Below are 25,900 nucleotides of genomic sequence, written 5' to 3'. Positions count from 1 at the left end.
GAATGTGTCCATTTCGCATGTATGGGTGGGAATGTATTTACCCACTTTCCACAGACATGTCTTCTTCTTCATCGCACGCAACATCCAATGACATGGCCAAAACCACCTGCGACAAACAACCTTGTATACAACCGGACTTGACTCCCATACCGTCATCTCATGACACTCTTTTACGTTGTGAATTTTACAAGCCATGCTTAGGCGCGCTTTATCAGGAAAAAGCATGCCCTTTACCAGCACTGTTGGTCTAGACTCATCTCACATTGCTGTCCGAATTTCATCAAAATCCCTTGTTAGAGCTTCCACATCCGGCATGTTTGGCAAGTTATCAATGTAAGGAACCTCCCTTGAATGAAACGGCACTTGGGACTCATGCACTCTTCGTCTAGGGGGGTGGAGCATACTCTCTCGTCAAATCAGGTCCTTCCTTCTCATCCTCCTCATCACCATCCTCACGATGAAAGGGTGTATTATCTCCAGATTCATCAGCATTATTGTCGTAATCATTGTTCTCTTCCTCACTCTGTGCATCTGCCAGATCCCAATTTAATACATCATCTTCGGGCAATTGAGTGAGTACATTTGCTTCAATTTGCTCGTTTTCACTGCACAATCAACAAATTAATAAGATGCTAAATTTACAAAATACTTTTCATATAGTCGTATCACTTCACTTACAAGTCGTAATGTGATGAAATTTCATGATGGATATTTTCATGTAGGTGATAGCTCCTGGATGGACCACTTTGATCCAACACACCAAAACTATGCTCGGGTTCATTATTTATAAAACTCATATCCGGCTTGTACCCCCTGTTAAATATATGAGCGTTAATACAAATTGAATACAACAAAATTGTACATCGTACCACAAAGGAAAATTGAAGCTTACCACTCGTCTTGTGAATTATGTAAAGCAGGTAGGGATAAGTTTAAATCAAGGAAAACTCTTTCATCGGGAACATGTCCAGCAAAAACTCCTCCAGAATAGCCAGTCGATGACTGGGGGTTATCTGGAACATGTCTGGCCACCTCATTGTTTGGAACATCTTCGACCTTGACGTACATATCCAACATATTTATTACAAGATATTCCTGATATTCATCCGAAGTCCTCAGAAAATCCCTCAAAGTTTCATCATCGTAGATGTTTAACTCCGAGTAAAAAGCAGCCCCTTGCGGAGTGACGGAATACGGATATCTTCCAGTTACTTTAAGTATCACCGAACGTTTCCTCTTTCCCATTTTTTTGCATAACAACGATATCAATTTATCATACTCTAGTGTAAGTGGTAATTTAACATGACCCTGTGGAGATAAACTATACCTCACAAAGTTATTCTCCGTCACAACCTCACTCCCCCAATATAATGAAACTCTTATTCTACGCTCTTCAGACATTGCGAAAAAAATGCTTCAGAGTTTAACAATAAGAAAATATTAAAGAGAATTAGAATTGTATGTGAACGATTTTTCCAAATACTCTGACCACTTTATATAGGAAATGGCTAGTCCGGGAGGTAGAAAATTTTGGATATATAGCGTTTTCTAAACACACGCTATACATTGAAATAATTGTGATTGTCAGTTCACTTATTGGTGGGGCCAAAATCAGAGGATATCGTTTTCTGTTTGTGCGCTATACATATAGTGTGTAAAAACAACACGCCATACTTAACGGCAGACGTTACCGTTAATATATAGCGTGTTGTTGTTGCACGCTATATATGAAAATGTCGTTTTTTTAATACACTTATTTGTATGTTTTGAGTCCAAACACACTTTATTTAGGTTCCGGACTCCCATGGTCTAAAGCCTCATTTTTCCTTAATTAGTATATATTAATTTTCCTCTCCGACGATGAGAGTGTTCATTATCAGTTAAATTGTCCATGTCAGCTACTTATAAGTTTGGAGACCCATATTTTGTATGCTCGTATTTATGTTATATACACTGACAAAATATTATATAATTTAATTTGTTATAGCAGATCATTTATCGTTATTAAATAAAGATATTTGCGGTTGCCTTTTAAATGATCAAATTGTATAAATATTTTTTTATGGTAATTATTTTTTTATACCTATGGTATTCAGGCCAGCTTGCGAGCATTTCAACTAATTCAACGGGACATCTGCTATCTTCCACTAGAAATAGGTACCAGCAAGGGGAAGCTATGTGCGGCCAAGGGTGGTCAACTGAAATCTCTTGGGGATTTTAAGAAATAATGAGGCTTAAAATAGGTGAATGGAAAATGGAGGGAAATGAAATTTTAAGTTTCCCCTCTTGGCAAAGGGACATGGTCCCATATTGGAAGAGGAAGAGGTTTTTTATGGGTATATAAGCAATTGCTCTTCTTCTAACTCTTAAAGAGTTGAGAAGAAGGCAAGCCTCGCGTCGTCGTCATCGCTCGGCTCGGCTTCGATCGATTGATTGATTTTTTGGACCAAATTTATTTGTTAATAGTAAAATATTAACAGAAATATTATTAAATATTTATTTTAAAATTAAAATAAATATTATTCCATACAAATTTTCTGAGTTCTTCTCCTTTCTTCCGCATATTTTAACTTCAAAGAAAGCAACAGTAAGTGTGATTTGCTACCAAACTTTATGTTCGCTGAAACACTGGAGTTTGAAGTACCACTACACCAGTGTGTAATTCGTTCTATCCTGGGAGGAAATAATCTATCACCCTGGGTACTAGGAGGAGATTAAATTCCTTAAGGAAACACTGTGAATTCAGTTGGCTCGAATTGGTTTTTTATTTTGTTTATATTTCTGTTTATGTTATTTTATTTTCTCTAGAATTGTTTTACAAATACAGATTACTAACAAGCTTAAGAAATTTAATATATTTTATGTATTTGTGTTATACTCACTGTTTCTGGAGAGTAAAACCTTTGTGGTTTTGTACTCTATTGGAGATTAAAATCTACGTGATTTTAACGTTTGTGTCATTCTTTTATAGAAATGACAAATGACAACGGAAACCAAGCTGTTCTGATGGTAACTGCCAATTCCTCAACGAGCCGGACAACATCGGCATCATTGGCACCGACGGAGAAACCCGAAAAATTTGTCGGGATTGATTTCAAGCGCTGGCAGCAAAAAATGTTCTTCTACTTGACTACTCTAAGTCTCCAGAAGTTCATCAAGGAAGATGTTCCTATGCTGTCCGATGAAACTCCGGAGACTGAACGCTTTCTCGTGATTGAGGCGTGGAAGCATTCAGATTTTTTGTGCAAGAATTATATTCTAAGCGGGCTGGAGGATGCTTTGTATAACATCTACAGTGGCATGAAAACGTCAAAAGAACTGTGGATTGCGCTTGAAAAGAAATACAAAACTGAAGATGTCGGGTTGAAGAAGTTCGTTGCTGCAAAGTTTTTGGACTACAAAATGGTAGATAGCAAGTCTGTTATTACCCAAGTATAGGAATTGCAAGTGATTATTCACAATCTCCTTGCTGAAAGTATAAGTAGAATTAATACTAGTGTTGGTAGTATTAGTTTTATTATGTTTACTAACATAATTTTCATTGAAGGTCTTGTCATCAATGAAGCATTCCAAGTAACAACGATGATTGGGAAGTTGCCTCCATTGTGGAAGGACTTCAAAAATTATTTGAAACACAAACGCAAAGAGATGTCCCTTGAAGATCTCATTGTTCGGTTGAGAATCGAAGAGGACAATAAAGTTGTTGACTAGAGAAGCCGTAAAAACTCAACAATAATGGGAGCAAATATTGTTGAAGAGAACAAAAGGAGGAAGAAGGCTTCTGGACCGAAATACAACCCAAGCAAGAAACGGTTCAGTGGAAATTGCTACAACTGTGGAAAAGTCGGACACAAATCTACGGAGTGTCGTGCTCCGAAGAAAGACAAGAAGAAGGGTCAAGCAAACATGGTTGAAAAGCATGATGATGTTGATGACTTGTATGCCATGCTTTCCGAATGCAACTTGGTGGGAAATCCTAAATAGTGGTGGATTGATTATGGAGCCACTCGCCATGTTTGTGCTGTTAGAGAAGCTTTTGCTACTTATGCTCCTGTTGGACCCGATGAGACGCTTTTTATGGGAAATTCTGCAGAGGCCAAGATTGAAGGATGTGGGAAGATATTTCTCAAAATGACTTCCAACAAAGTGGTGATGTTGAACAACGTCCTTCATGTTCCCGAGATTAGGAAGAATTTAGTCTCTGCTGGAATTCTTGTTAAGAATGGTTTTAAATGTGTATTTGTATCCGATAAGGTCGTAATAAGTAAGAACGAGATATTTGTAGGAAAAGGTTACCTCACCGAGGGCCTTTTCAAGCTGAATGTAATGGTTGTTGAAAATAATAACAAAATTTCAGCTTCGTCTTACTTACTTGAGTCAAATGAATTATGGCATGTACGTTTGGGTCATGTCAATTATAAAACCTTGCGAAAAATGATTAATTTGAAAGTATTGCCTAAGTTTGAATGCGACAAATTAAAATGTCAAGTATGTGTGGAATCTAAGTATGCTAAATATCCTTATAAGTCAGTTGAAAGGAATTCAAATCCTTTAGACTTAATTCACACAGATATTTGTGACATGAAGTCAATACCATCTCGCGGTGGAAAGAAGTATTTCATAACCTTTATTTGATTGTAGTACTCGATATTGCTATGTTTACTTACTAATTAGTAAAGATGAAGCAATAGACGCATTCAAGCAATACAAAAATGAAGTTGAAACACAACTTAACAAGAAAATCAGAATGATAAGAAGTGATAAGGGTGGTGAATATGAATCTCCTTTTGAACAAATATGTTTAGAATATATAATTCATCAAATAACATCCCCTTACACTCCTCAATCCAATGAGATTGCGGAAAGAAAGAATCGTTCATTAAAGGAGATGATGAACGCATTGTTGATAAGTTCTGGTTTGCCACAGAACTTGTGGGGGGAAGACATTCTTATGACTAACCGAATACTAAATCGAGTACCCCATAGCAAAACACAATCCATTCCATATGAAAAATGGAAATTAAGGAAGCCCAACGTAAATTATTTTAAGGTGTGGGGGTTTTTGGCAAAAGTGCAAGTTCATAAACCCAAAATGGTAAAAATAGGACCAAAAACCGTTGATTGTGTTTTCATAAGATATGCGACCAATAGTAAAGCATATCGATTTCTGGTTCATAAATCAGAAAATACTGACATTCATAATAACACGGTTATAGAATCAGATAATGTTGAGTTCTTTGAAAATATATATCCGTATAAAAAGGAATGTGAGTCGATTGGTAAAGTATCTAGATGACCTCGAAAAGAAACAAAAGAAAGTACATTTAATCAGGAGGATCCAAGACGGAGTAAAAGTCAAAGAACGCCTACTTCATTTGGACCAGATTTTGTGACTTTCTTATTAGAGCATGAGCCTCAAACATTTAAAGAAGTCATGTCTTCTTCGGAATCATTGTTTTGGAAAGAGGAAGTCAATAGTGAAATAGAATCCATATTGAACAACCATACATGGGAATTGGTTGATCTTTCTCCTGGAAATAAATCGTTGGGTTCTAAATGGATCTTTAAGAAAAAAATGAAAGATGATGGAACTATTGACAAATATAAGGCAAGACTTATGGTCAAAGGGTATAGACAACGAAAAGGTCTTGACTATTTTGATACATATTCTCCAGTTACAAGAATTACATCCATACAAACGTTAGTAGCGTTAGCTGCAGTTATGGTCTTGAAATTCATCAAATGGATGTTAAGACGGCCTTCTTACATGGAGAATTGGAGGAATAAATCTACATGGAACAACCTGAAGGGTTTGTGGTTCCAGGTAAAGAAAAGAAGGTATGTAGACTTGTTAATCCCCTTTATGGACTAAAACAGGCACCCAAACAATGACCAAACAATGTTGTCAAATGGTTTTAAAATAAATGAATGTGATAAATGTGTGTACATTAAAAATGTTCCAAATCACATAGTCATTGTTTGCTTATATGTGGATGATATGCTGATACTGAGTAATGACATTGCCAACATAAATGCTACTAAGCGTATGCTAACTAGCAAGTTGGATATGAAGGACTTGAGAGTTGCTGATTTAATTCTGGGGATTGAGATCCATAAGACTCCTCAAGGTCTAGCATTGTCATAATCTCATTATATTAAGACAGTACTTGAAAAATTCAAGCACTTAGGGTTTAAAATTGCAAAGACTCCAATTGACGTGAATCTTGCATTAGCAAAGAACAAAGGCCAAAACATATCACAATTGGATTATGCTCGTGTGTTGGGATGCTTAATGTACATCATGAATTGTACACGACCAAATATAGCCTGTGTTATAAGTAAATTGAGTCGATATACGAGTAATCCAGGTCAATCTCATTGGATGGCAATGAAATGAGTTTTGGGATATTTAGAACATACCCAGGGCTTTGCTTTGCACTGCAGTAAATATCCTGCAGTGATTGAGGGATACTGTGATGCAAGTTAGATCACCAGTTCAACTGATTCGAAGTCCACAAGTGGATATGTATTCACTATTGGTGGAGGAGCGGTATCTTGGAAGTCGTCCAAACAAACTTGTATTGCTCGCTCTACAATGGAGGCTGAATTCATAGCCTTAGATAAAGCCGGTGAAGAAGCTGAATGGCTCCTAAATTTCTTGGAAGACATTCCATTTTGGCCCAAGCCGTTGACACCAATATGCATACATTGTGATAGTCAAGCGGTAATTGGAAGGGTTGGGAGCGTTATGTATAACGGTAAATCTCGTCATATACGATGAAGACATAAAACCATTAGGCAATTACTCTCTAGAGAAATTATCACGATTGACTATGTAAAGTCAAGTGATAATGTGTCGGATCCACTTACAAAAGGCCTAACTAGAGAGGTAGTTGAAAAATCATCAAGGGGAATGTGACTATGGCCGAGAACAAGTCATAGTGGCGGAAAATCTACCTAGAAGACTAGAGATCCCAAGATCTAGGTTCAAGGAGATCAAACAAAGTCCTTAATGACAGTTCAACATTGTCAACTAAACTTTTGGTCCATTCTCGTGATGAGGCAATGTTCAAGTACCAAGGATAAAGCATTAAGGCTTTTTAATGATTTCTAAATTTGATACAGGGTATATCAAATAGTGTACCTACGGGATGACACGTTTAGGAATCACCTGTGTAAGTGTGAAGTGTTAGTCGCTTCAAGGAGAACTTTGTAAGGCCAGTTCTCTATGCACTTATGAAACCAGGCGGTATTCATGGCTGAAACGAACACAACAATGAGAACCAAAGACGGTTAAGGGTTGATTGTGTGACTTATGGTTGTCTAGGTATACACCAAAGTTTGGGGTTCAAAAATATCAAATCTACCGATTGACCGAGTATATCCGACATAAGTTCACTACGGAAAGTTCAAAGGAAAACCTACTTATCCAGATGCAATTAATCCTAGATTGCGAATCACACAGTTTTTCCATGCATATTTCCGTGATATAGCCATTCCCCATTCATGTGGGGGATTGTTGGAGATTTTAAGAATAATGAGGCTTAAAATAGGGTGAATGGAAAATGGAGGGAAATGAAATTTTTAAATGAAATTTTAAGTCCCCCCACCCCCGGCAAAGGGACATTGTCCCATATTGAAAGAGGAAGAGGTTTTTATGGGTATATAAGAAATTGCTCTTCTTCTAGCTCTTAAAGAGTTGAAGAGAAGGCAAGCCTCGCGTCGTCGTCGTCGTCGCTCGCTCGGCTCGGTTTCGGCTTCAGCTTCGGTCAAATATTTGATTGATTAATTTTTTGGACCAAATTTATTTGTTAATAGTAAAATATTAACAGAAATGTTATTAAATATTTGTTTTAGTAACAGAATATTAATATTAAAATAAATATTAATATTAAATCCAATCCGTTTTTCAGTTGTGTAACCGAAAATTAAACTACCCTTCAATTTTTCCTCTTTATTTTCCCTCTTTATTGTTAAGTAAATAGTCATTTATGTTATGACATTTATGATATGGCCGTTTTGCATAAACAACCATTCTGAAGAGTTGCACCTCTTCAGATTTCAGCCCAACTTTGGCTATAAATACAAGTCTACTCTCTCAGAATTTCCATACGAATTTTCTGAGTTCTTCTCCTTTCTTCTGCATATTTTAACTTCAAAGAAGGCAACAGTAAGTGTGATTTGCTACCGAACTTTGTGTTCGCTGAAACACTGAGGATTTGAAGTACCACTACACCAGTGTGTAATTCGTTCTATCCTGAGAGGAAATAATCCATAACCTTAGGTACTAGGAAGAGATTAAATTCCTTAAGGAAACATTGTGAATTCAGTGAGCTCGAATTGGTTTTTTATTTCGTTTACATTTCTGTTTATGTTATTTTATTTTCTCCAGAATTATTTTACAAATACAGATTACTAACAAAATCTTTTGCCGAGAAATGTAAAATATTACTCCCTCCATTCCAAAAAGAATGACCCATTTCTGAATTTGGAAATAATTTAGCTTAAACTTACAATTCTACCCTTAATGAGAAGCTTTTATAACCACACAAATATTTTGGGCCTCTTTTTGACTTGTTTAGGACCACAAATTCCAAAAGTCTTCATTTTTTCTTAAACTCCGTGTCCAGTCAAACAGTTCACATAAATTGGAACGGAGGGAGTACTTGTTATTGATAAAAAAACTGACTTTGAACACCCTTGCATGGCCAACTAGCAAGGAGTACTCAAATTTTATATGCCCTTATTGAGTTTTTTAGCTTCGCCACTAATACCAGGTAGCTCTATCCATCGTAATTGTATAGAGGCGCATAAATTCTAAACAAACAAAATCCAAGAGAATTAAAAACCATGTCACCAACGAGTAAGTCCCTTTGGTATTCCAATAATATTATACTATAATCTTGCATGATCATGATTCATATATGATGATTTCTAGAGCCAAGGTGGCAACATCTGGGATGATGACATAATACACAGATTACACGCATAATTTACTAATCCACATAAAATTAATTAAGATTATAAGATACATAATTCTTATACATCACATGAGAGAACAGGAATAGACATTATCATCATTAAACAAGTTGCTAACTTTGTCATCTCCTCGTTGACTAACAGGTAAAGTGCCATGCTTTTCAGTGGCATTATAGCCATGCCTCCAGTAATTGTAGCTCTCTTTGTACTCTATCGTTGTATCTTTGAAATAGTTATTTGAAGATGTGAAATACAAGGGTGGATTTGGATATGGCCAGAATTCTGCCCTCTTTCCTGTTCTTCTCACTGCCTTTAGCACCTTTTTCCGATCAATGTATCCCACCACTGTTACCTTCTCCATCTCTACGTCCACCTCCACCGAGTCTATCCCTATCGTTTGTACAATCACGTCACTTATTAGATAATTACACATAAATCTTTTGATAAGTATTAATTAGTCTTTGGTAAAAATAGTAACTATCCTACTATTATTGATAATGTAATAAAAATCCTTACGCTTCCCGTATATACTTAAAATCTTACGAAAAATAATATATGACGAAACATATATATATGACACAATTTTGTCACAAGATTGTGACGAAATTTCATCAATTCGATGAAGGCACAACCTTCTAAAATCAGATTATTTTGAAAATGGCTTTTCAAAAAAGTACTTTTAGTTATAAAAAGTTTGTGTATAACTAATTAATTTGAAAAGTACTTTTGAACCGTAGTTAATATTTGCGCAAGCTTTGAGTAAGTGCTTTTAAGTGTATTTTTCTCAAAACTTTTTTTGAAATTACCTTTTTTTTGCTTCTCAAAAAATTACTTTTGCTTCTACTCAAAAATATTTATTTTCTTTTAAAGCTTGGCCAAACACCTTAATTTTAAGTGGAAAAAAAAAAATAACCGCTGATCAGGAAGAGAGAAAGGAAGAGGTTTTTTCTTTAGATAAAGCGGAAGCTCGTTCCTGGAAAGTACCTCCCAAAGGTTCTACCTTTTCTTGTGCGTTCGGGAATAAATAGAAAGTTTCTAAATGGGGGCGAACCGAAAAACTCAGCTTTTCGGAGCGGACCAATCTTCCATGCCCCCCCCCCCTTACTCTCTACAAATTGAGATTTGGCCGTAGAAGGATCGAATTGTATCCGAAGAACAGGGGGAGCCAGCGGATTCGAATTCTGCTATGCCGGTGCGCAAAGCAAGCGCGCAACGACTCTCATATCGAGAAAGGCTTTCCTTGAGTTTGAAATAAGGGGCAAGAAGCAAGGGCGTAGCAGCTGCGCGAAGTTGCTTACGATTGCAGTCAGGAAAGGGGAAAAAGTCTTTTTTTATTTTTGCTTTCATCGAATATGATCTACTACTCTTATTTGTTACTCGACCATTAACTTCTTCTTTAAAAAAAAAAGGATTCCAACAACAAAGAAGGGGGGCCGGCCTCTTTTCCGTACCAATATTGACAAAAAAAAGTACTTTAGACCAAGAAAAAACTGGGCTAAACAGGTTATTAGTCCGTAGTATATTTGTAACAAAAATGAGGGTCCGTGAAAAATTTGTGACGGACATATGGATCAAGAATTCTTCCAATTAATTTTTTTTTTTCTATCAAGATAAATTCCAATGATATATAGCAATAATAACAATTTATGAATAAGCTGGTATATGGATTAATGCACCTCTAAGCTTGAGCATAGCGTCTTTGACGACTCTCTCGCAGCCTGGGCAACACATCCTTACTTTGAGTTCCACCGTCTGTAAAATAAATCAGGGTTTAATTAATAATTAAGAGCCTGAGGATTTTCTTTTGCTTTGTAACTACTTCACCTAGCTATATATACTTTTTGACCAAATGTGCAATTCATTGTCTTTGTTCGTTCCTTTTACTGTTTGGACTCTATTTTGTCGAACGTCAAGTACAATTTCTTTAGCCAATATTTAAGATAAACGATGAGAAAAGTTGGTGCGAAAAGATTAAAGTTAAAAACAAAAAATAAATTTAAAAAAGAAGAAGGAAGAGGAACACGGTCCAAATGCTAGTCATCCCATTAACATTTTCCCATTATATTGTGTTTCTCCTATGATATTCTAATTAACATGCATCTTTTACAATAACATAATTGGCTAGTAGAAAATCAGGTGAAATAATTTTCGGGCTGAACTAGCGAAAAGGTGGAGAAAATGATTTTTTTTTGTTGTTGTCGTTGTTGTTGAAAGTAATCTTGGGTATGCGTGAACAAAGTCTCACATAAAAAGCAAAAAAGAAAAATAAGTTACTTATAAGGAGTTGGATACTCATGTGAGGCCTTTTGGAAAAACTTTGCAGGCTTGGCACAAAGCGGGCAATATCACACCAAAGGGGAAAAAAATCATAAATAGCCAGATTTACAATTGGTAATTAAAAAATAGTCATAATTTCAAAAGTGATCCAAATTTAGCCACTTTTTAAAGATAAAATATGAACAAAAATATCCTTAAACCCCAAAAAAATTCCACCATAATATGCTGGAATTCGAATTTTTTACATATGAGATTCGAGCATAATGTGCTAGAATTTCATAATGTGTTGGAGTTCAAATACTGACTAGCCCGTACTATTTTCCACCGGTGGTTTTTTTTGACCATTTTAGTCCAATAAGTAAAAGAAAAGATGAAAGGATTGAAAGTGAAACCTGCAAAGAAAGTGGTCGACCCCTAGGCATGTTGTTGTTAATGCTTTTATTGTTTGTCTTGGTAATGAATGAAGATGATGATAGTGAAAGAAAGAGTAATTTGTAAAGTGAAGTGAAAAGCGCAAAATAGTTTCTGAACTAGGTATTCCTTTCTAGCTGTATAGGTTGCTTGAGTATATATATTGACATATACATGTATAAAAAATGGCAATTCATTTGTGTAGAAGTATTCGTCGAAGAGAATTAAGGCATCTCTTCTGTAAGTTCCAATCTCTTGATTAGCACATCAATTAAGCAAACAAATGTTGTGCACTTGTCTGAAAATTGACAAGCCCTCCTCTTTTACTTTATCACATACTTTCCAATCGCTTATTTTAAAGAAACTGGGGTAAAGTGTAGTAATAACAACTTTTAAGATTGTTATTTTAAATTATATCCATAATTTACAATGTATTTATAGATTAGTCAATTCACCCAAATTTCAGGACTAAGTATCCTAAATTTTTGAGCTGCTAATTTGGAATTCAGAACTTAGTGTCCAAAATTTTTGAGCTGCAAATTTTGAAATTCAGGACTAAGTGTCCTGAATTTCTGAACTGCTAATTTAAAATTCAGGACATAAGATTCGAATTTCTAAACGCAATTTTCAAACTTTAGGACACGATGTCCTTAAGTTTGAATTTGAAGTTTAAACTTCAGGACACCGTGTCCAGAAGAGCGAATTGACTAATCTTTAAATAAATTGTAAACTATTAATATATTTTAAACATCATGCTTAAAAGTTACATGATAATATTTCCACACGAAATTATGGGCTTATTTAATATTTTATATGTGGAACACAGCAAAGAAGCTTATGAATTAGTTAAGAGCCCTTTTAGGAAGGGAATGGCATCTGAAACCGATATAATATGTGGTGAATGAATGCTTGAAGCATGGGTCAACCAAATGGCTGCTGACACTGAAAAGTAAAAGGAATATGATCAGTTTTTTGTGGGGATGGGCCTAAGGATGCAAAGGAAAAAATAAAAAATAAATGGATGCTGAGACTGGAAAGTAAAAGGAATATCAGGTCTCGTGTGGAAGATGTATGGGCTTAAGGAAGTACAAAAGGTATTTGATACAAAGGAACATATATATTCCAAACATCTCCTTTTCGTTTTCTTGTCATTATCATGTTCTTTTTCAATCCTGGTACATGCCAATTGCCAAGCATGCACCATCAGAAAAATTAGGACTATATTCTAAAAATTAATATTATGAGCTAATGTAATAAAAATATTTATTTCAATCCAATTTTATGAATTTAATTAAAAGTTCAATGTTTCGTGTTAGTCTATGTAGTTGCGCACTTGCGCTTCAATTGATGAGTCCACTTAAGCCTTAGATGTTGGAATTTGGACTTACGTTAATTGGTTATAGTCTGAAAGGATAGTAATGTGGCTTAAGTGGTGGATAAATAAAAGGCCTAATATTAAATATTGTGTGTGTGGATAAGTGAAGCCCAATAACTATTGGCCTGTGATGGGTAGACACTCTTTATAAATAGAGGTCAACCCTCATTTCTCTAGATATTAGAAAACCCTAGCGTATTCTGCTTCTTGAATACGTGGTAACGGTAGACGTCCCATCAGTCAAGTTCTCCAGGTTGTGATAGCGCGTAGCTAGTGGATCGTGGAAGTTGGTCTCAGGCTTGATCATCAGTTGTTGTTCCTGCTGAATTCATGGAGTTTAACGGTACGCTTCCTTGAACTCTAACTCAAGATTATGGTTTTATATCGGTATGATGGCTCTTGTGGCTCATTTTGATTTAGAATTGTACCAGATGGATGTTAAAACTGCTTTCCTGAATGGGAGTCTACTTGAAGAAGTTTACATGGTTCAACCCGAAGGATTTAAAGAAGTTGGTAAAGAACATCTAGTGTGCAAGCTTAACAAATCCATATATGGTCTTAAACAAGTCTCCAGGCAGTGGTACTTGAAATTTGATGAAATTATTACAAAATTTAAATTTTTGGAAAATAAGCTTGATGAATGTGTTTATCCAAAATAGCTAATGACAATTTTATTATTATGGTTCTCTATGTTGATGACATTTTGCTTGCCACAAATGATTTGGGATTGATGAATGAGACCAAACAATTTTTGTCTAGGTCTTTGATATGAAAGATCTTGGTGAAGCCTCTTTTGTTCTTGGGATAGAAATTAAAAGAGATAGGTCACGTGGTTTATTGGGTTTATCACAACATTCCTACATTGAGAGTGTTCTTAAAACATTCAATATGCAAGACTGTAGACCTGGAGTTGCACCTGTTGTAAAAGGAGACAAACTAAGCAAGGATCAATGTCCAAAAAATGAAGTTGAAATGAGAACTATGAAAGATGTACCATATGCAAGTGTTGTTGGTTGTTTGATGTACATACAGGTTTGTACAAAGCCTGATATTGCATTTGATGTTAACATGTTGGGAAGATTTTATTCTAATCCTGGGTGGGCACATTGGGTGGCTGCAAAGAAAGTGATGAGATATTTACAACGCATCAAAGACTTCATGTTTGTATATAAAAAGGTTGATGATCTGGATCTTCTAGTATATTCAGATTCTGATTTTGCAGGTTGTCAAGACACTATGAAATCAACTTATGGGTATATATTTATGTTGGGTGGAGGTGCTATTTCTTGGAAAAGTGAGAAGCAAAGTATCACTGCTACATCTACAATGGAAGCTGAGTTTATTGCTTGTTTTGAGACTGCTTCACATGCTGTCTCGATGAAGAATTTTCTTACTAAATTACAACTTGTTGATTTTATATCTAAGCCGGTGACTATTTTCTGTGACAATAGTGCAGTTGTGTTCTTCTCCAAAAATAACAAGAGAACAAGAGGCTCTAAGCATGTTAGCCTTAAGTTTCTTAAGGTTAGAGACATGGTAAAAGAAGGTGATATATGTATTGAGCATATTAGCACAGATTCTATGTTGGCTGATCCTTTTTAAAGGTCTTAGGCCTGTAATGTTTAATGAACATGCTAAAAATATGGGTATTTTAGAGTCTTTTGATGTGCTTTAGTCAGTGGGAGTTACTTTGTAATTGCTGACTGGGATATTACTTTTGATAAATTCTATTTTTATGCAAGCTTGTGTTATTTGATATCTGTTATGCTTATGACTAACATGATAATTTATTTATTTTTATTTCCAATTGGACATTGCATAAACTCATGATATCTTTGAGTCTCGTGGCTTGTTGCTTTGATTATCCCGGGTAAGGCACAAGGGAATCCTCCTGAGGTGATATGATTTTGTGTCACTTGGAGTCTCCTGAGGTGATATGGTTAAAATATCACTTGGAGGATTATTTCTTTCTAAGAGGTGTGAATCTATTCACCTTGATTAGAAAGATAAAATGCTTAGCACACATGTTTGATCCATGTTGATGGAAATTCTAGCATATGTGGTCGTAGATAGAATTCATACCTTAAAATGGTGCGATGCCTGCTACGATTCATTGTTAGTCTTTTTTATTGAGACTGAATGGATTGTTATATGGGTCATTCTATCCTTGGCTATATGAGTAGTGTGACCATCGTAGAGTCTAAAATCCTTTTTCAAAATAATTTTCTTAAAAACTCAAATATTTAAAATTGTTTTCTTGTCCTCAATTAATGTTGGCGTCCAAGTGGGAGAATGTTGGGATTTGGACTTACGTTAATTGGTTATACTTGAAAGGATAGTGACGTGGCCCAAGTGGTGGATAAATAAAAGGCCTAATATTAAATATTGTGTGTGTGGATAAGTGAAGCCCAATAACTATTGGCCTATGATGGGTAGACACTCTTTATAAATAGAGGTCAACCCCCATTTCCCTAGCTATCAGAAAAACCCTAGTGTATTCGGCCTCTTGAATACGTGGTAATGGTAGACGTCCTATCAGTCAAGTTTTCCAGGCTGTGAGAGTGTGTAGCTAGTGGATCGTGGAAGTTGGTCTCAGGCTTGATCGCCGGTTGATGTCCCTGCTGAATCCATGGAGTTTAACGGTACGTTTCCTTGAACTCTAACTCAAGATTATGGTTTTATATCGGTATGATTGTGTCTTGATCTCTGCTATGGCTGAAATTTAATAATCTAACATTAGATTCATGATGTGTTGTCTTAAAGGTCCAAAATTATGTTATGTGTTAAAGAGACGTGACTTGCCAAGTGTATAGGGTAAAATATGCTATGCCAAGTGGTCGCGTTAGATAGTGACATGTGGAGTCAAAAATGGAGAAAAGATAGCACCAAAGGCAACGGTCCTACTTGCCACCAGAAAGAATGACACTCGTGAAGATGCAATAAATATCTTCCTCCCCAGGGGCAGATTTACCTTAGTCCGAACGATGTTACATGACACCGCTTCGTCGAATCATTCTACTAATTATGTATATATAGTTCAAATATAAAAACGCAACAATCCTATAAATAATATAAGTGACACCACTTATAACTCCGGTTCGTGTAGCTCATGCGGTCAGAGACTGAACTATTACGCCTTAGGTCGCATGTTCGAACCTTCAACTACATTCTTAAAAAAAAAATTGTGCCCATCCACAAAATAGATGTGACTGAAGGGGTTTGAACCGCTGACCTCTTTGGCATTATGAAAACACTAAACCAATGGATCATAAGTGACATTTGCAGGTAGTAGCGACAATAAATTCTTTAAACGTGAAAGGATGCTGCTGCTTCCTTGTATTTTTGTATGTTGTACAAATTTACAGCAATTTTTATTTATTTAAATAGTGATACCGCTTATGCAAAATTCTGCGTACGCCACTGCTCCTCCCGGTAACGTTCAATGGAGAATATTCCACAACATGTAGTGCACTACCAGTTATAGGGAATTTGTCATTTATGCTCACTGTTATACCTTCTTCAATAGTCCTCAGAATTGATATTAAAGAAGGGCATGATCCTAGGACTTTTTTTCCTAGGTGAAGCTATTAATAGTGAGCCTTATTATCATTGTAAGGACATGAATTTTTTGGCAAACTTATGCTATAATCAATCTAAAGCTCTACATATTTTTATCTTCTTATTACTTGATTTGATCGTTGTTGTGTCCGGAAGCCTTGCTCCCGGTATCATTGTTTCTGCTATTTTATCTTCATTTTAAGGCTAAGTATTGCATATTTCTTCAATTTTATTATTTCAGAATCGGATCAATTGACTTGTCTAGAAACCACATGTAAATTCAAATGTAAGTTTTAGGGGTAAACACCAAGTTAAAGATGGACAATGATATCATGACGTGGCTTGTCAAATTAAAAAAAAATGGACAATGATATCATGTCGTATGCTGAATAAAACATGTCAATTCAAATCAAATTTTGTAATTATTCAAAAAAAAAAAAGTCAATACCAATATGAATATGGCAAATTTACAATGTTCTAGCCAATCAAATCTGATTTAGTCACTAGTTCAATATGAATGGTTAGTGACTCAAGTGAATCACTAAAATCACAGTTAAAGAGTTAATTTGTCTTCATCTTTCTTCCATAATGTAAATGGGTCCTCTATAAGCCAAAAAGAGGATCAGAAATTGCAATGACAAAGAGCTCCGAAGAACAAGAACTTCAAGACTTCCTTTACAAGTTTCGTATACTCAAATTCAAGAACAAAGGCAAATTAAGGACCAAGGCAATTGAAATCAAGATGACTTATTCGTTGTATTTTGATCCAAAGTTGATGTTTGTGACGGATAATTCAAAATTACATTCATGATCATGTTCAAATTCAAGCCTTTAAGTCCTTGGCCTCAAATTCATAAACTCAACTTAGATTCAAATTCATAAACTCAACTTAGATTCAAATTCATAAACTCAACTTAGATTCAAATACATCAAACATCAGCTTGTCAAGTCTTGAGTCAATATTTGAAGAAAATAATTAGAAAATACCTTCATCAAATTTTGAGAAATTATAGACACTGTAACATCCACGCTGAAATTGAATAGTAGAGTTCGTCACATATTTTTTTGTCTTAATTTTCTCAAAGGGGAAAATACATAAGTACCCCTTAACCTATACCCGCATTCCCAACTACACACTTTTTCTTTACGGGAATCCTATTACCCCCTAAACTTATTTTAAATAGAATTATTTTTACCCTTAACGCTGATGTGGCAGAGTGTATGTTTTTAGAAGCAAGAAAAAACGATTTTCAAATTAATTTTTATTCTTTTTTACTATTTTTTCTTACTTTTTTTTCCTTTTCCTTTTGCTTTTCCTTTTTCTTTTTGCTTTTACTTTTTTTTCGTTCTTTCTCTAATTCCGGCAGATATTCATTCACCGGCGACTTTGTCTAATCATTTTTCTTTCATTTTTTCATTTCACACACAAATTAAACTCTCAAAAAGTTCTATTCATAAGCAAAGCAAAATATACTCAGATTTGGAGGGAAAAATTCATCATCAAAAAACCTTCCCACGCCGGAAAAAATGATGTATTTAAATTTTAACTGGAAAAAGTTTTCTTAGCTTATATTCGTTTTTATTTCTTTTTCTCTTCCTCCCACCCATAAATTACACTTTCAAGAAAAATTTATATATATATATATATATATATAATAAAACACACTTAAATCGGGATAAAAATCTATCACCGGAAAAAATGGTGTTATGTGAAATTTCGACGACCACCATTTTATGCCACCGGTGGCCAAAACAAAAAGAAAGAGAATGAAATAACAAAAAAAATGAGAATAATAAGAAATAAGAAAAAGAAGAAAGAATAAAAAAAAGTACTAAAAATACATGTGGGGACATGTGGTTGTCTAGTTTTAAGGTGCAAATAATTCCATTTAAAATAAGTTTAGGGGAGTAATAGGATTCCCGAAAGAAAAAGTGTGTAGTTGAAAATCCGGGTATAGGTCAGGGGGTACTTATGCATTTTTTCTTTTCTCAAACACATTTAATAATTTACTAAGTAGTATTTAATTGTTTAATTTCTATACATCGTAGTATACAGATCTTTCAAACAGTCATAGTATTACATAATATAGGTAGTTTTTTCTTTATATAATACGGAAATAATTTAGTAGAATTTAAGTTGTGTATCTGTATACGGGTGAATCGAGCCCGTGGACCGCTTCGGTTTTCGATGAAGTAAACAAAGCAAGAGACGTGACTGTAAGGAACTGGAATCGAGGCAAGGAGCCCCTCGAGTCGGGGTCCGGTCAAAACACCCGACTTCGGAAGCATCGGGGCCATGACCCTCAGGTTCGACTCGAATCCCAAAAAACCTCGGAGAGAATTACCAAATAATTGAGCACGACCAACAAAAGGCCGTTATATCCATGACTAGCCGGGTGTCACGGTGTGAATCTCGGCACGTATCAGCAAAAAATCGGTGATTAGTAAAACGGAAGATTTTTACCTTTTATGAAATTGTACTTAGAGTAAAGCTCATCTACTATATAAATAGGAGTCTAACTATTCATGAACACACATTGTATCAAGGCAATATACTCTTATTTTCTTTGTTATTCAAAGTTCTTACTTTTATTCATTAGTTCTTCATTAGCGTGAGCCCAGGATCGAAGGCATGCATTCCATTAGAGTTATGACTGAGTCCAGGATCACTCCCCTTAATTGGTTTGACAATTTATTACATCTTTTATCTGCTTAATCTACCACAATTTATTGTTTGTATTGAATTACTCTACTTATCCTTAAAACCACTTATAAATTTAATTGTTATCCTTTTTTTAGCCGAACCATCCCGAAAAAACGCTCGCAGAAATGAATCGGCCATAAAAAGGTCGGGTGAAGCAGAACCCGGGACCAACCCCGAGATAATAAAGATGCTTGAGGACCCTGGCAAAACGGGTGGAATCGGGAGAAAAGAAAATCGAAGCCAACGAAAAAAAAGTGGAGACCTATAACTCCAGGGTCGATCAAATCCTAGGAGCACCACCGATACTAAAGGGCCTGGATTCCAAGAAATTTGTCCAAAAGCCTTTCCCTCCGAGCGCAGCTCAAATGCCAATCCTAAAGAAGTTCTGTATGCTCGAAATTCCGAAGTATAATGGGACAACTAATCCAAATGAACATGTGACCTCCTATACATGTGCCATTAAGGGGAACGACTTGGAAGATGACGTAATCGAGTCCGTTCTGCTGAAAAAGTTTAGAGAGACCTTGTCAAAAGGAGCTATGATATGGTATCACAACTTACCCCCTAATTCTATTGACTCGTGTTCTATGCTAGCAGACGCCTTTGTAAAAGTGCACGTTGGGGCCATCAAGGTTGAGACCAGGAAGTCGGACATTTTCAAGGTAAAGCAAAGAGATAATGAGATGCTCAGGGAATTGGTAGCGATGTTTTAAATGGAACAGATAGATCTGCCTCCGGTTGCAGACGATTGGGCCGTCCAGGCCTTCACCCAAGGACTCAATTCCCGAAGCTCATTGGCTTTGTAGCAGTTGAAGTAAAATTTAATAGAATACCCGGCGGTAACTTGGGTCGACATCCATAATAGGTACCAATCAAAAATTATGGTCGAAGACGATAAGCTCGAGGCCCCTTCCAAGTCCGTTTATCCCGTCAGAACTAGTGACAGATCCAAAAGAGCCATCGATCACGAACTAAGATCGAACAGAGACCGGTATCAATGATACAATAGAGATTGAAGGGGTAATGGTTCTGGACGCAACACTGCGAGAAGTGAAAGAATAAGCGACCGAGGCCATAATAACCGGGGACTTATGAGCAAAAACGACTTTGACAGACACATCGGGTCTAAGGAAGCACCAAGTTATCTAGTACAACTTCAACGTCGATGCTGTCAGTATCGTATCAGCCATCGGCGCATAAAAGATACTAAGTGGCCTCGACCATTACAATCCAATCCTGCCCAAAGGGACCCCAACCTAATGTGTAAATATCATGGCACTCATGGCCATATAACCGAAGACTGCCAACAACTGAGAGAAGAAGTAGCCCGGTTATTCAATAACGGATACCTCCGAGAATTTATGAGTGATCGAGCCAAAAAGCACTTCAAGAACATGGACTCCAACAAGCAAATAGAGCAAGAGGAACCTCAGCACGTCATTAACATGATCATTGGTGGGGTTGACGTCCCCCAAGGGCCGATGTTAAAGTGCACTAAAGTGTTCATTACAAGGGAAAAACAGACTCGAGGTTATGTACCGGAGAGAACCGTATCTTTCAACAACGAGGACGCTGAAGGCATCGTGCAACCACATAATGATGCACTGGTAATATGTGTACTCATAAATAAATTGCGAGTTAAGTGTGTGTTAATTGATCCAGGTAGCTCGGCCAATATCATCTAATCGAGGGTCGTGAAACAAATAGGTCTACAAGAACAAATTGTGCTTGCAGTCCGAGTTCTAAACAGATTTAACATGGCATGTGAGACCATTAAGGGGATATAAGCCTACCGATAAACACCGCCGGAACTGTTTAGAAAATAAAGTTCTACGTGATCAAAAGAGATATGAGATGCAATGCTCTATTTGGGAGGCCATGGATTCACAACATGAGGGAGGTACCCTCGACACTACATCAGGCGTTGAAATTCCCCATACCGGGAAGGATCAAAATATTTACAGAGAGCAACTGGATGCAAAAGAAATGTTTGCAGTCGATGAGGTGGTCCCGATATTCGCACTCTCATTATCGAAGAACCCGAGTTCGATCACCAAGGAAGAAACCAAATAGCAATCACCGACACCGGGTATGACCGAACCAGAAAAGTAGGGGATATGTGAGAATGACGATTATGGAGTCCCCAGGTCTCATAGCCCCTGACGATTCCGATGCCACCAAGTCAACGAGGAGCTGGAGCAAGTCATATTGATCGAGCACCTTCCCGACCGGAATGTATACCTGGGCACGGGGCTAACTCCCGAGCTTAGGAAAAAACTCATTGAATTCCTTGTAGCTAACATAAATTATTTTCCTTGGTCCCATCTCGACATGAATGGGATCCCGCTGGAAATAACTACTCACAAGCTGAGCTTAGATCCGAAGTTTCACCTAGTTAAATAGAAGAGGAGGCCTCATTCTGAAGTCAAGCACGCATTCATCAAAGACGAGGTATCCAAACTCCTTAAGATAAGTTCTATTTGGGAAGTTAAGTACCCGGACTGGCTAGTAAATATAGTGGTAGTGCCTAAAAGGGGAAATAAATTAAGAATATGTGTAGACTACAAAAACTTGAACAAGGCATGCCCTAAAGACTTTTTTCCTTTGCCTAACATCGATCGCATGATCGATGCAACGGCCGACCACGAGATACTCAGCTTTCTCGGTGCCTATTCGTGGTACAACCAGATCCGGATGGATCTGGGCGACCAAGAAAAGACTTCCTTCGTCACTAAATACGATACCTATTGTTATAACATAATGCCATTCGAACTAAAAAGCGCTGGTGCCACTTACCAATGCCTAGTAAACCGGATGTTCAAAGAGCAAATAGGAAAATCAATGGAGGTTTATATTGACGACATATAAGTTAAGTCCCTGCAAGTAGAGGACCAATTGGAACATTTGCAGGAAACCTTCAACATACTGAAGAAATCCAATATGAAGTTGAACCCGAAGAAATACGCATTCGAAGTCGGGTCTAGGAAGTTCCTTGGATTCATGGTGTCCAACCGAGGGATGAAGATCAATCCTGACAAGATCAAGGCTATAGAAGACATCACTGTGGTGGACAACATCAAGGTTGTTCAAAGACTAACCGAGCATATAACTGCATTGGGTCGATCCATTTTGAGGTCCTCCAATAAGAGCCAATAGTTCTTCTCATTATTGAAGAAGAAGAATAGCTTCTCGTGGACCCCGGAGTGCCAGCAAGATTCGGAAAAACTCAAACGGTACCTTTCAAGTCCACCTTTGCTTCATACTCCGAAGGTAGACGAGTAGTTATACCTGTACCTAGCGGTATTCGAGATAGCGGTGAGTGGAGTCTTAGTCCGGGAAGAAGAAGGTACGCAATTTCCTATATATTATGTTAGCAGGACTCTAGGCGAGGCCGAAACTAGGTATCGTCACCTGCAAAAATTGGCACTCGCTTTGATAAGCGCCTCCAAGAAGCTGAGGCTATATTTTCAATGCCATCCCATATGTGTCGTTACTACTTATGCATTGAGGAACATAATGCACAAATCGAGCTCTCGGGACTATTGGCCAAATGGACCGTATAAATTAGTAGGTACGATATTGAATATGGACCCCGAACTGCCATCAAATCTCAAATTTTAGCAGACTTCATGGCTGACTTCCTGTCGGCCTTAATACCCGAAGTCAAAAAGGAATTGCTGCTAACCTCGGGGACCTCCTCAGGGATATGGACCTTTTTTATTGACGGTGCTTTGGACTCAAAGAGGTCTAGACTCGGCATCGTGTTGAAGCCGCCCACGGGTAACATAGTTAGGCAATCTATAAAAACTGTGAAATTGACTAACAATGAGGCCGAGTATGAGGCCATGATTGTAGGTCTCGAACTAGCTAAAAGCCTGGGGTCCGAAGTGATCGAAGCTAAATGCGATTCTCTACTTGTGGTTAATCAAGCCAATGGGATATTCGAAGTGAAAGAGGAACGAATGCGAAAATACTTGGATAAACTACAGGTAACACTACATCGGTTAAAGGAGTGGACCATGCAACGCGTACCCAAGGATCAAAATAGCGAAGCCGATGCTCTGGATAACTTGGGGTCATCGATCAATAAGGATGAATTCAGTTCAGGAATGGTCGTACAACTCATGAAATCGGTAGTGAAAGAAGGCCATGCTGAGATAAACTCGACAAGCTTAACCTGGGACTGGATAAACAAGTATATAAATTACTTGAAAACCTGGAAGCTGCCCTCGGATCCTATAGAATCGAGGGCTCTGCGTATGAAGGCGGCCAGGTTTAGCCTGTCCGAAGATAACACCCTATTCAGAAGAACATTCGATGGACCACGCGCCATATGTCTAGGACCGGGAGACACCAAATAATGTTTTGAGGGAATTTCACGAAGGTACCTGCAGGAACCATTCGGGGGCCAAATCGTTGGTTCGTAAGATAGTCAGAGACGACTATTACTGGATCTACATAAAAAAGATTCGAAGGAGTTTGTGCGAAAATTTGATGGCTGTCAGAGGCACGCACCGATGATCCATCAGCCCAGGGAGTTACTACATTCGATCTTGTCACCTTAGCCATTCATGAAATAGGGAATGGACATCGTCGATCCCCTACCATGGGTACCCGGTAAGGCTCAATTTATATTATTTATGACTGACTATTTTTCTAAAAGGGTTAAAGCTCAGGCATTTGAGCAAGTCAGAGAAAAAGAAGTTATTGATTTTATTTGGGACCACATAATATATCAGTTCGGCATGCAGGCCGAGATCGTATGTGACAACGGGAAGCAGTTCATCGGCAACAAGGTAAGCAAATTTTTTGACGACCATAAGATCAAAAGGATCTTGTCAACACCCTATCACTCTAGTGGGAACGGGTAGGCGAAGTCCACAAACAAGACCATACTCCAAAACCTTAAGAAAAGGTTGATCGATGCCAAAGAAAAATGGAAGGAAATTTTGCCCGAAGTCCTGTGGGCATGTTGTATGACCTTAAAGTATAGTATCGGGGCCACCCTATTTTTGTTGGTCTACGGTACTAAAGCAGTAATACCGATCAAGGTAGAAGAACCGAGTTTCAAGATGGAAATCATGGGCTTCCATATGGGTTTCTCCTCACTCGGGTGTTCTAGTTTTACAAGGTACCTTTGGCCAATCCAAAAGTAGGTACCCGCAAGCAAACCTTCTCCAAAACAACACTGGAAGAGTGTGAGTGTGTAGACAAGATTGGGGGAAGCACTTCATCCATTTCTCAGTTGATCAATGCTCAGAATGCTGCTACTGAAGAAATCAGAAGGTTGAGTGCTCAAAATGCTATACTGGACACATAGCTCAGTCAAGCTGTTGGGGCACCTGGTTCTGCAAATTCTTCCCATGAAGAAGTTGCCCGCTTGACTAAGGAAAATGCTGAGCTTAGGCAACAGTTGGAGAACTTGCGGGCGAAACATCTTGAGAAACAGCTGTCTGCAAATGCTCGCATGGACCTGGTTCTCAAAATCATTGTTGCCTCCTTCTCCAAGCCTCCTTCTTCTAGTGCCCCCTAGGATCTTCTCGGTGACCAGTTATCTTTTGTGTTGGTATTTTGTGGTTGTTGTTTTCTTTTTGTTTGTGTTTTTTTTTGTGATGGCATGTTGGATTTCACTGTTGTTGCTCCTGTTGAAACAGTCCAATTTCGTATCAATGAAACAACTCTTCTTTTGCTTGTACAATGCTTGTTCTCCTTTTTGCTTCTCTTTTTTATCATGTTGTGTGCACATATGTGACATGGGTTAGCCTTGTCAGACTTCTTTATGTCGTTTTGTCGAATTTGTCTTTTTGTTGATGCCAAAAGGGGGAAGAATTGATTAAATTGAAATTGTAGCAAGTGATTAAGGGGGAAGCATAGAGTCAGGGGGAACTTATGAGATTGCTGGTACCTTATCTGGTTAAGTCAAGTAGTCATAAATGTTAAAAGTTTGTCATCATCAAAAAGGGGAAAATTGATGAGCTTAAGATCTTTTAATTTATGTTTTGATGATTTAACAAATATTTTGTATAAAGGACCTGATGCATGCCTGGTACAATCATTCAAGATAATCTACCAGTGTGCCTTTAGATTAACAAAACTAGATGAGGGACCTGATCCTTTGGTGTTCCCCGAACAGAAATACAAGTCAACTGTAGAGCTGGAAAGCAACTGCAGAAAGTACTGCCTGCAACTGTGCACGTCACAGGGCAGCAATCACTTCCCTACCAACCAAGAATAGACATCATCCTTAGGATGTCTTTGGTAGTATAATAATATTGTGTAAGGCATATAATATTCACTTGTACATTTAGTGACATTCTCTTAAGCATTGAAGATCTCATCCAGCATTGAAGTCACAAGTGTGTCAAGAACAAGAAGACAACTCCACTACGGACTAGTTTCACTAGGAGTCTATGTATGTACTTAGTTGAGTTGTAATCTTGTATTTTGTTCTTTATTGTAACTCATATCTTGCTTTATTAGAAGCTTTATTTTAGAAAACTAAAATCATAAACCATCTGAGTTTGTGTTGTGATTAGAGTTAGTCATAGGTTGAAGTCTTTGTGACTAGTGAGTGACAAAGTGGCTTGTGATAAGTG

The 25,900-nt window shown here is 37.2% G+C and overlaps 1 protein-coding gene across 1 annotated transcript; it reads right to left on the bottom strand.

Annotated features, from left to right (window-relative positions):
- Positions 1-8,894: 8,894 nt before the first annotated feature.
- LOC107799690 (heavy metal-associated isoprenylated plant protein 30-like) lies at positions 8,895-11,788 on the bottom strand. Its single transcript, XM_016622826.2, has 3 exons — positions 11,649-11,788; positions 10,656-10,731; positions 8,895-9,369 (listed from the first exon to the last, which is right to left on the bottom strand). The coding sequence occupies exons 1-3, from the start codon at positions 11,676-11,678 to the stop codon at positions 9,047-9,049; spliced, it is 429 nt and encodes a 142-aa protein (XP_016478312.2). The 5' UTR covers positions 11,679-11,788; the 3' UTR covers positions 8,895-9,046.
- Between the last annotated feature and the right edge of the window lie 14,112 nt (positions 11,789-25,900).

Source organism: Nicotiana tabacum, chromosome 20 (genome assembly GCF_000715075.1).
Source record: "Nicotiana tabacum cultivar K326 chromosome 20, ASM71507v2, whole genome shotgun sequence".
NCBI lineage: Eukaryota > Viridiplantae > Streptophyta > Magnoliopsida > Solanales > Solanaceae > Nicotiana > Nicotiana tabacum.
This window is presented reverse-complemented; position numbering and strand designations above follow the sequence as displayed.

Coding starts and splice junctions, on each gene's coding strand:
- LOC107799690 (XM_016622826.2), bottom strand. CDS start 11,678: ATGCCTAGGGGTCGACCACTTTCTTTGCAG. Junction 10,732..11,648: donor GTCGACCACTTTCTTTGCAG/GTTTCACTTTCA, acceptor TTTATTTTACAG/ACGGTGGAACTCAAAGTAAG. Junction 9,370..10,655: donor CGCTATGCTCAAGCTTAGAG/GTGCATTAATCC, acceptor TACAAACGATAG/GGATAGACTCGGTGGAGGTG.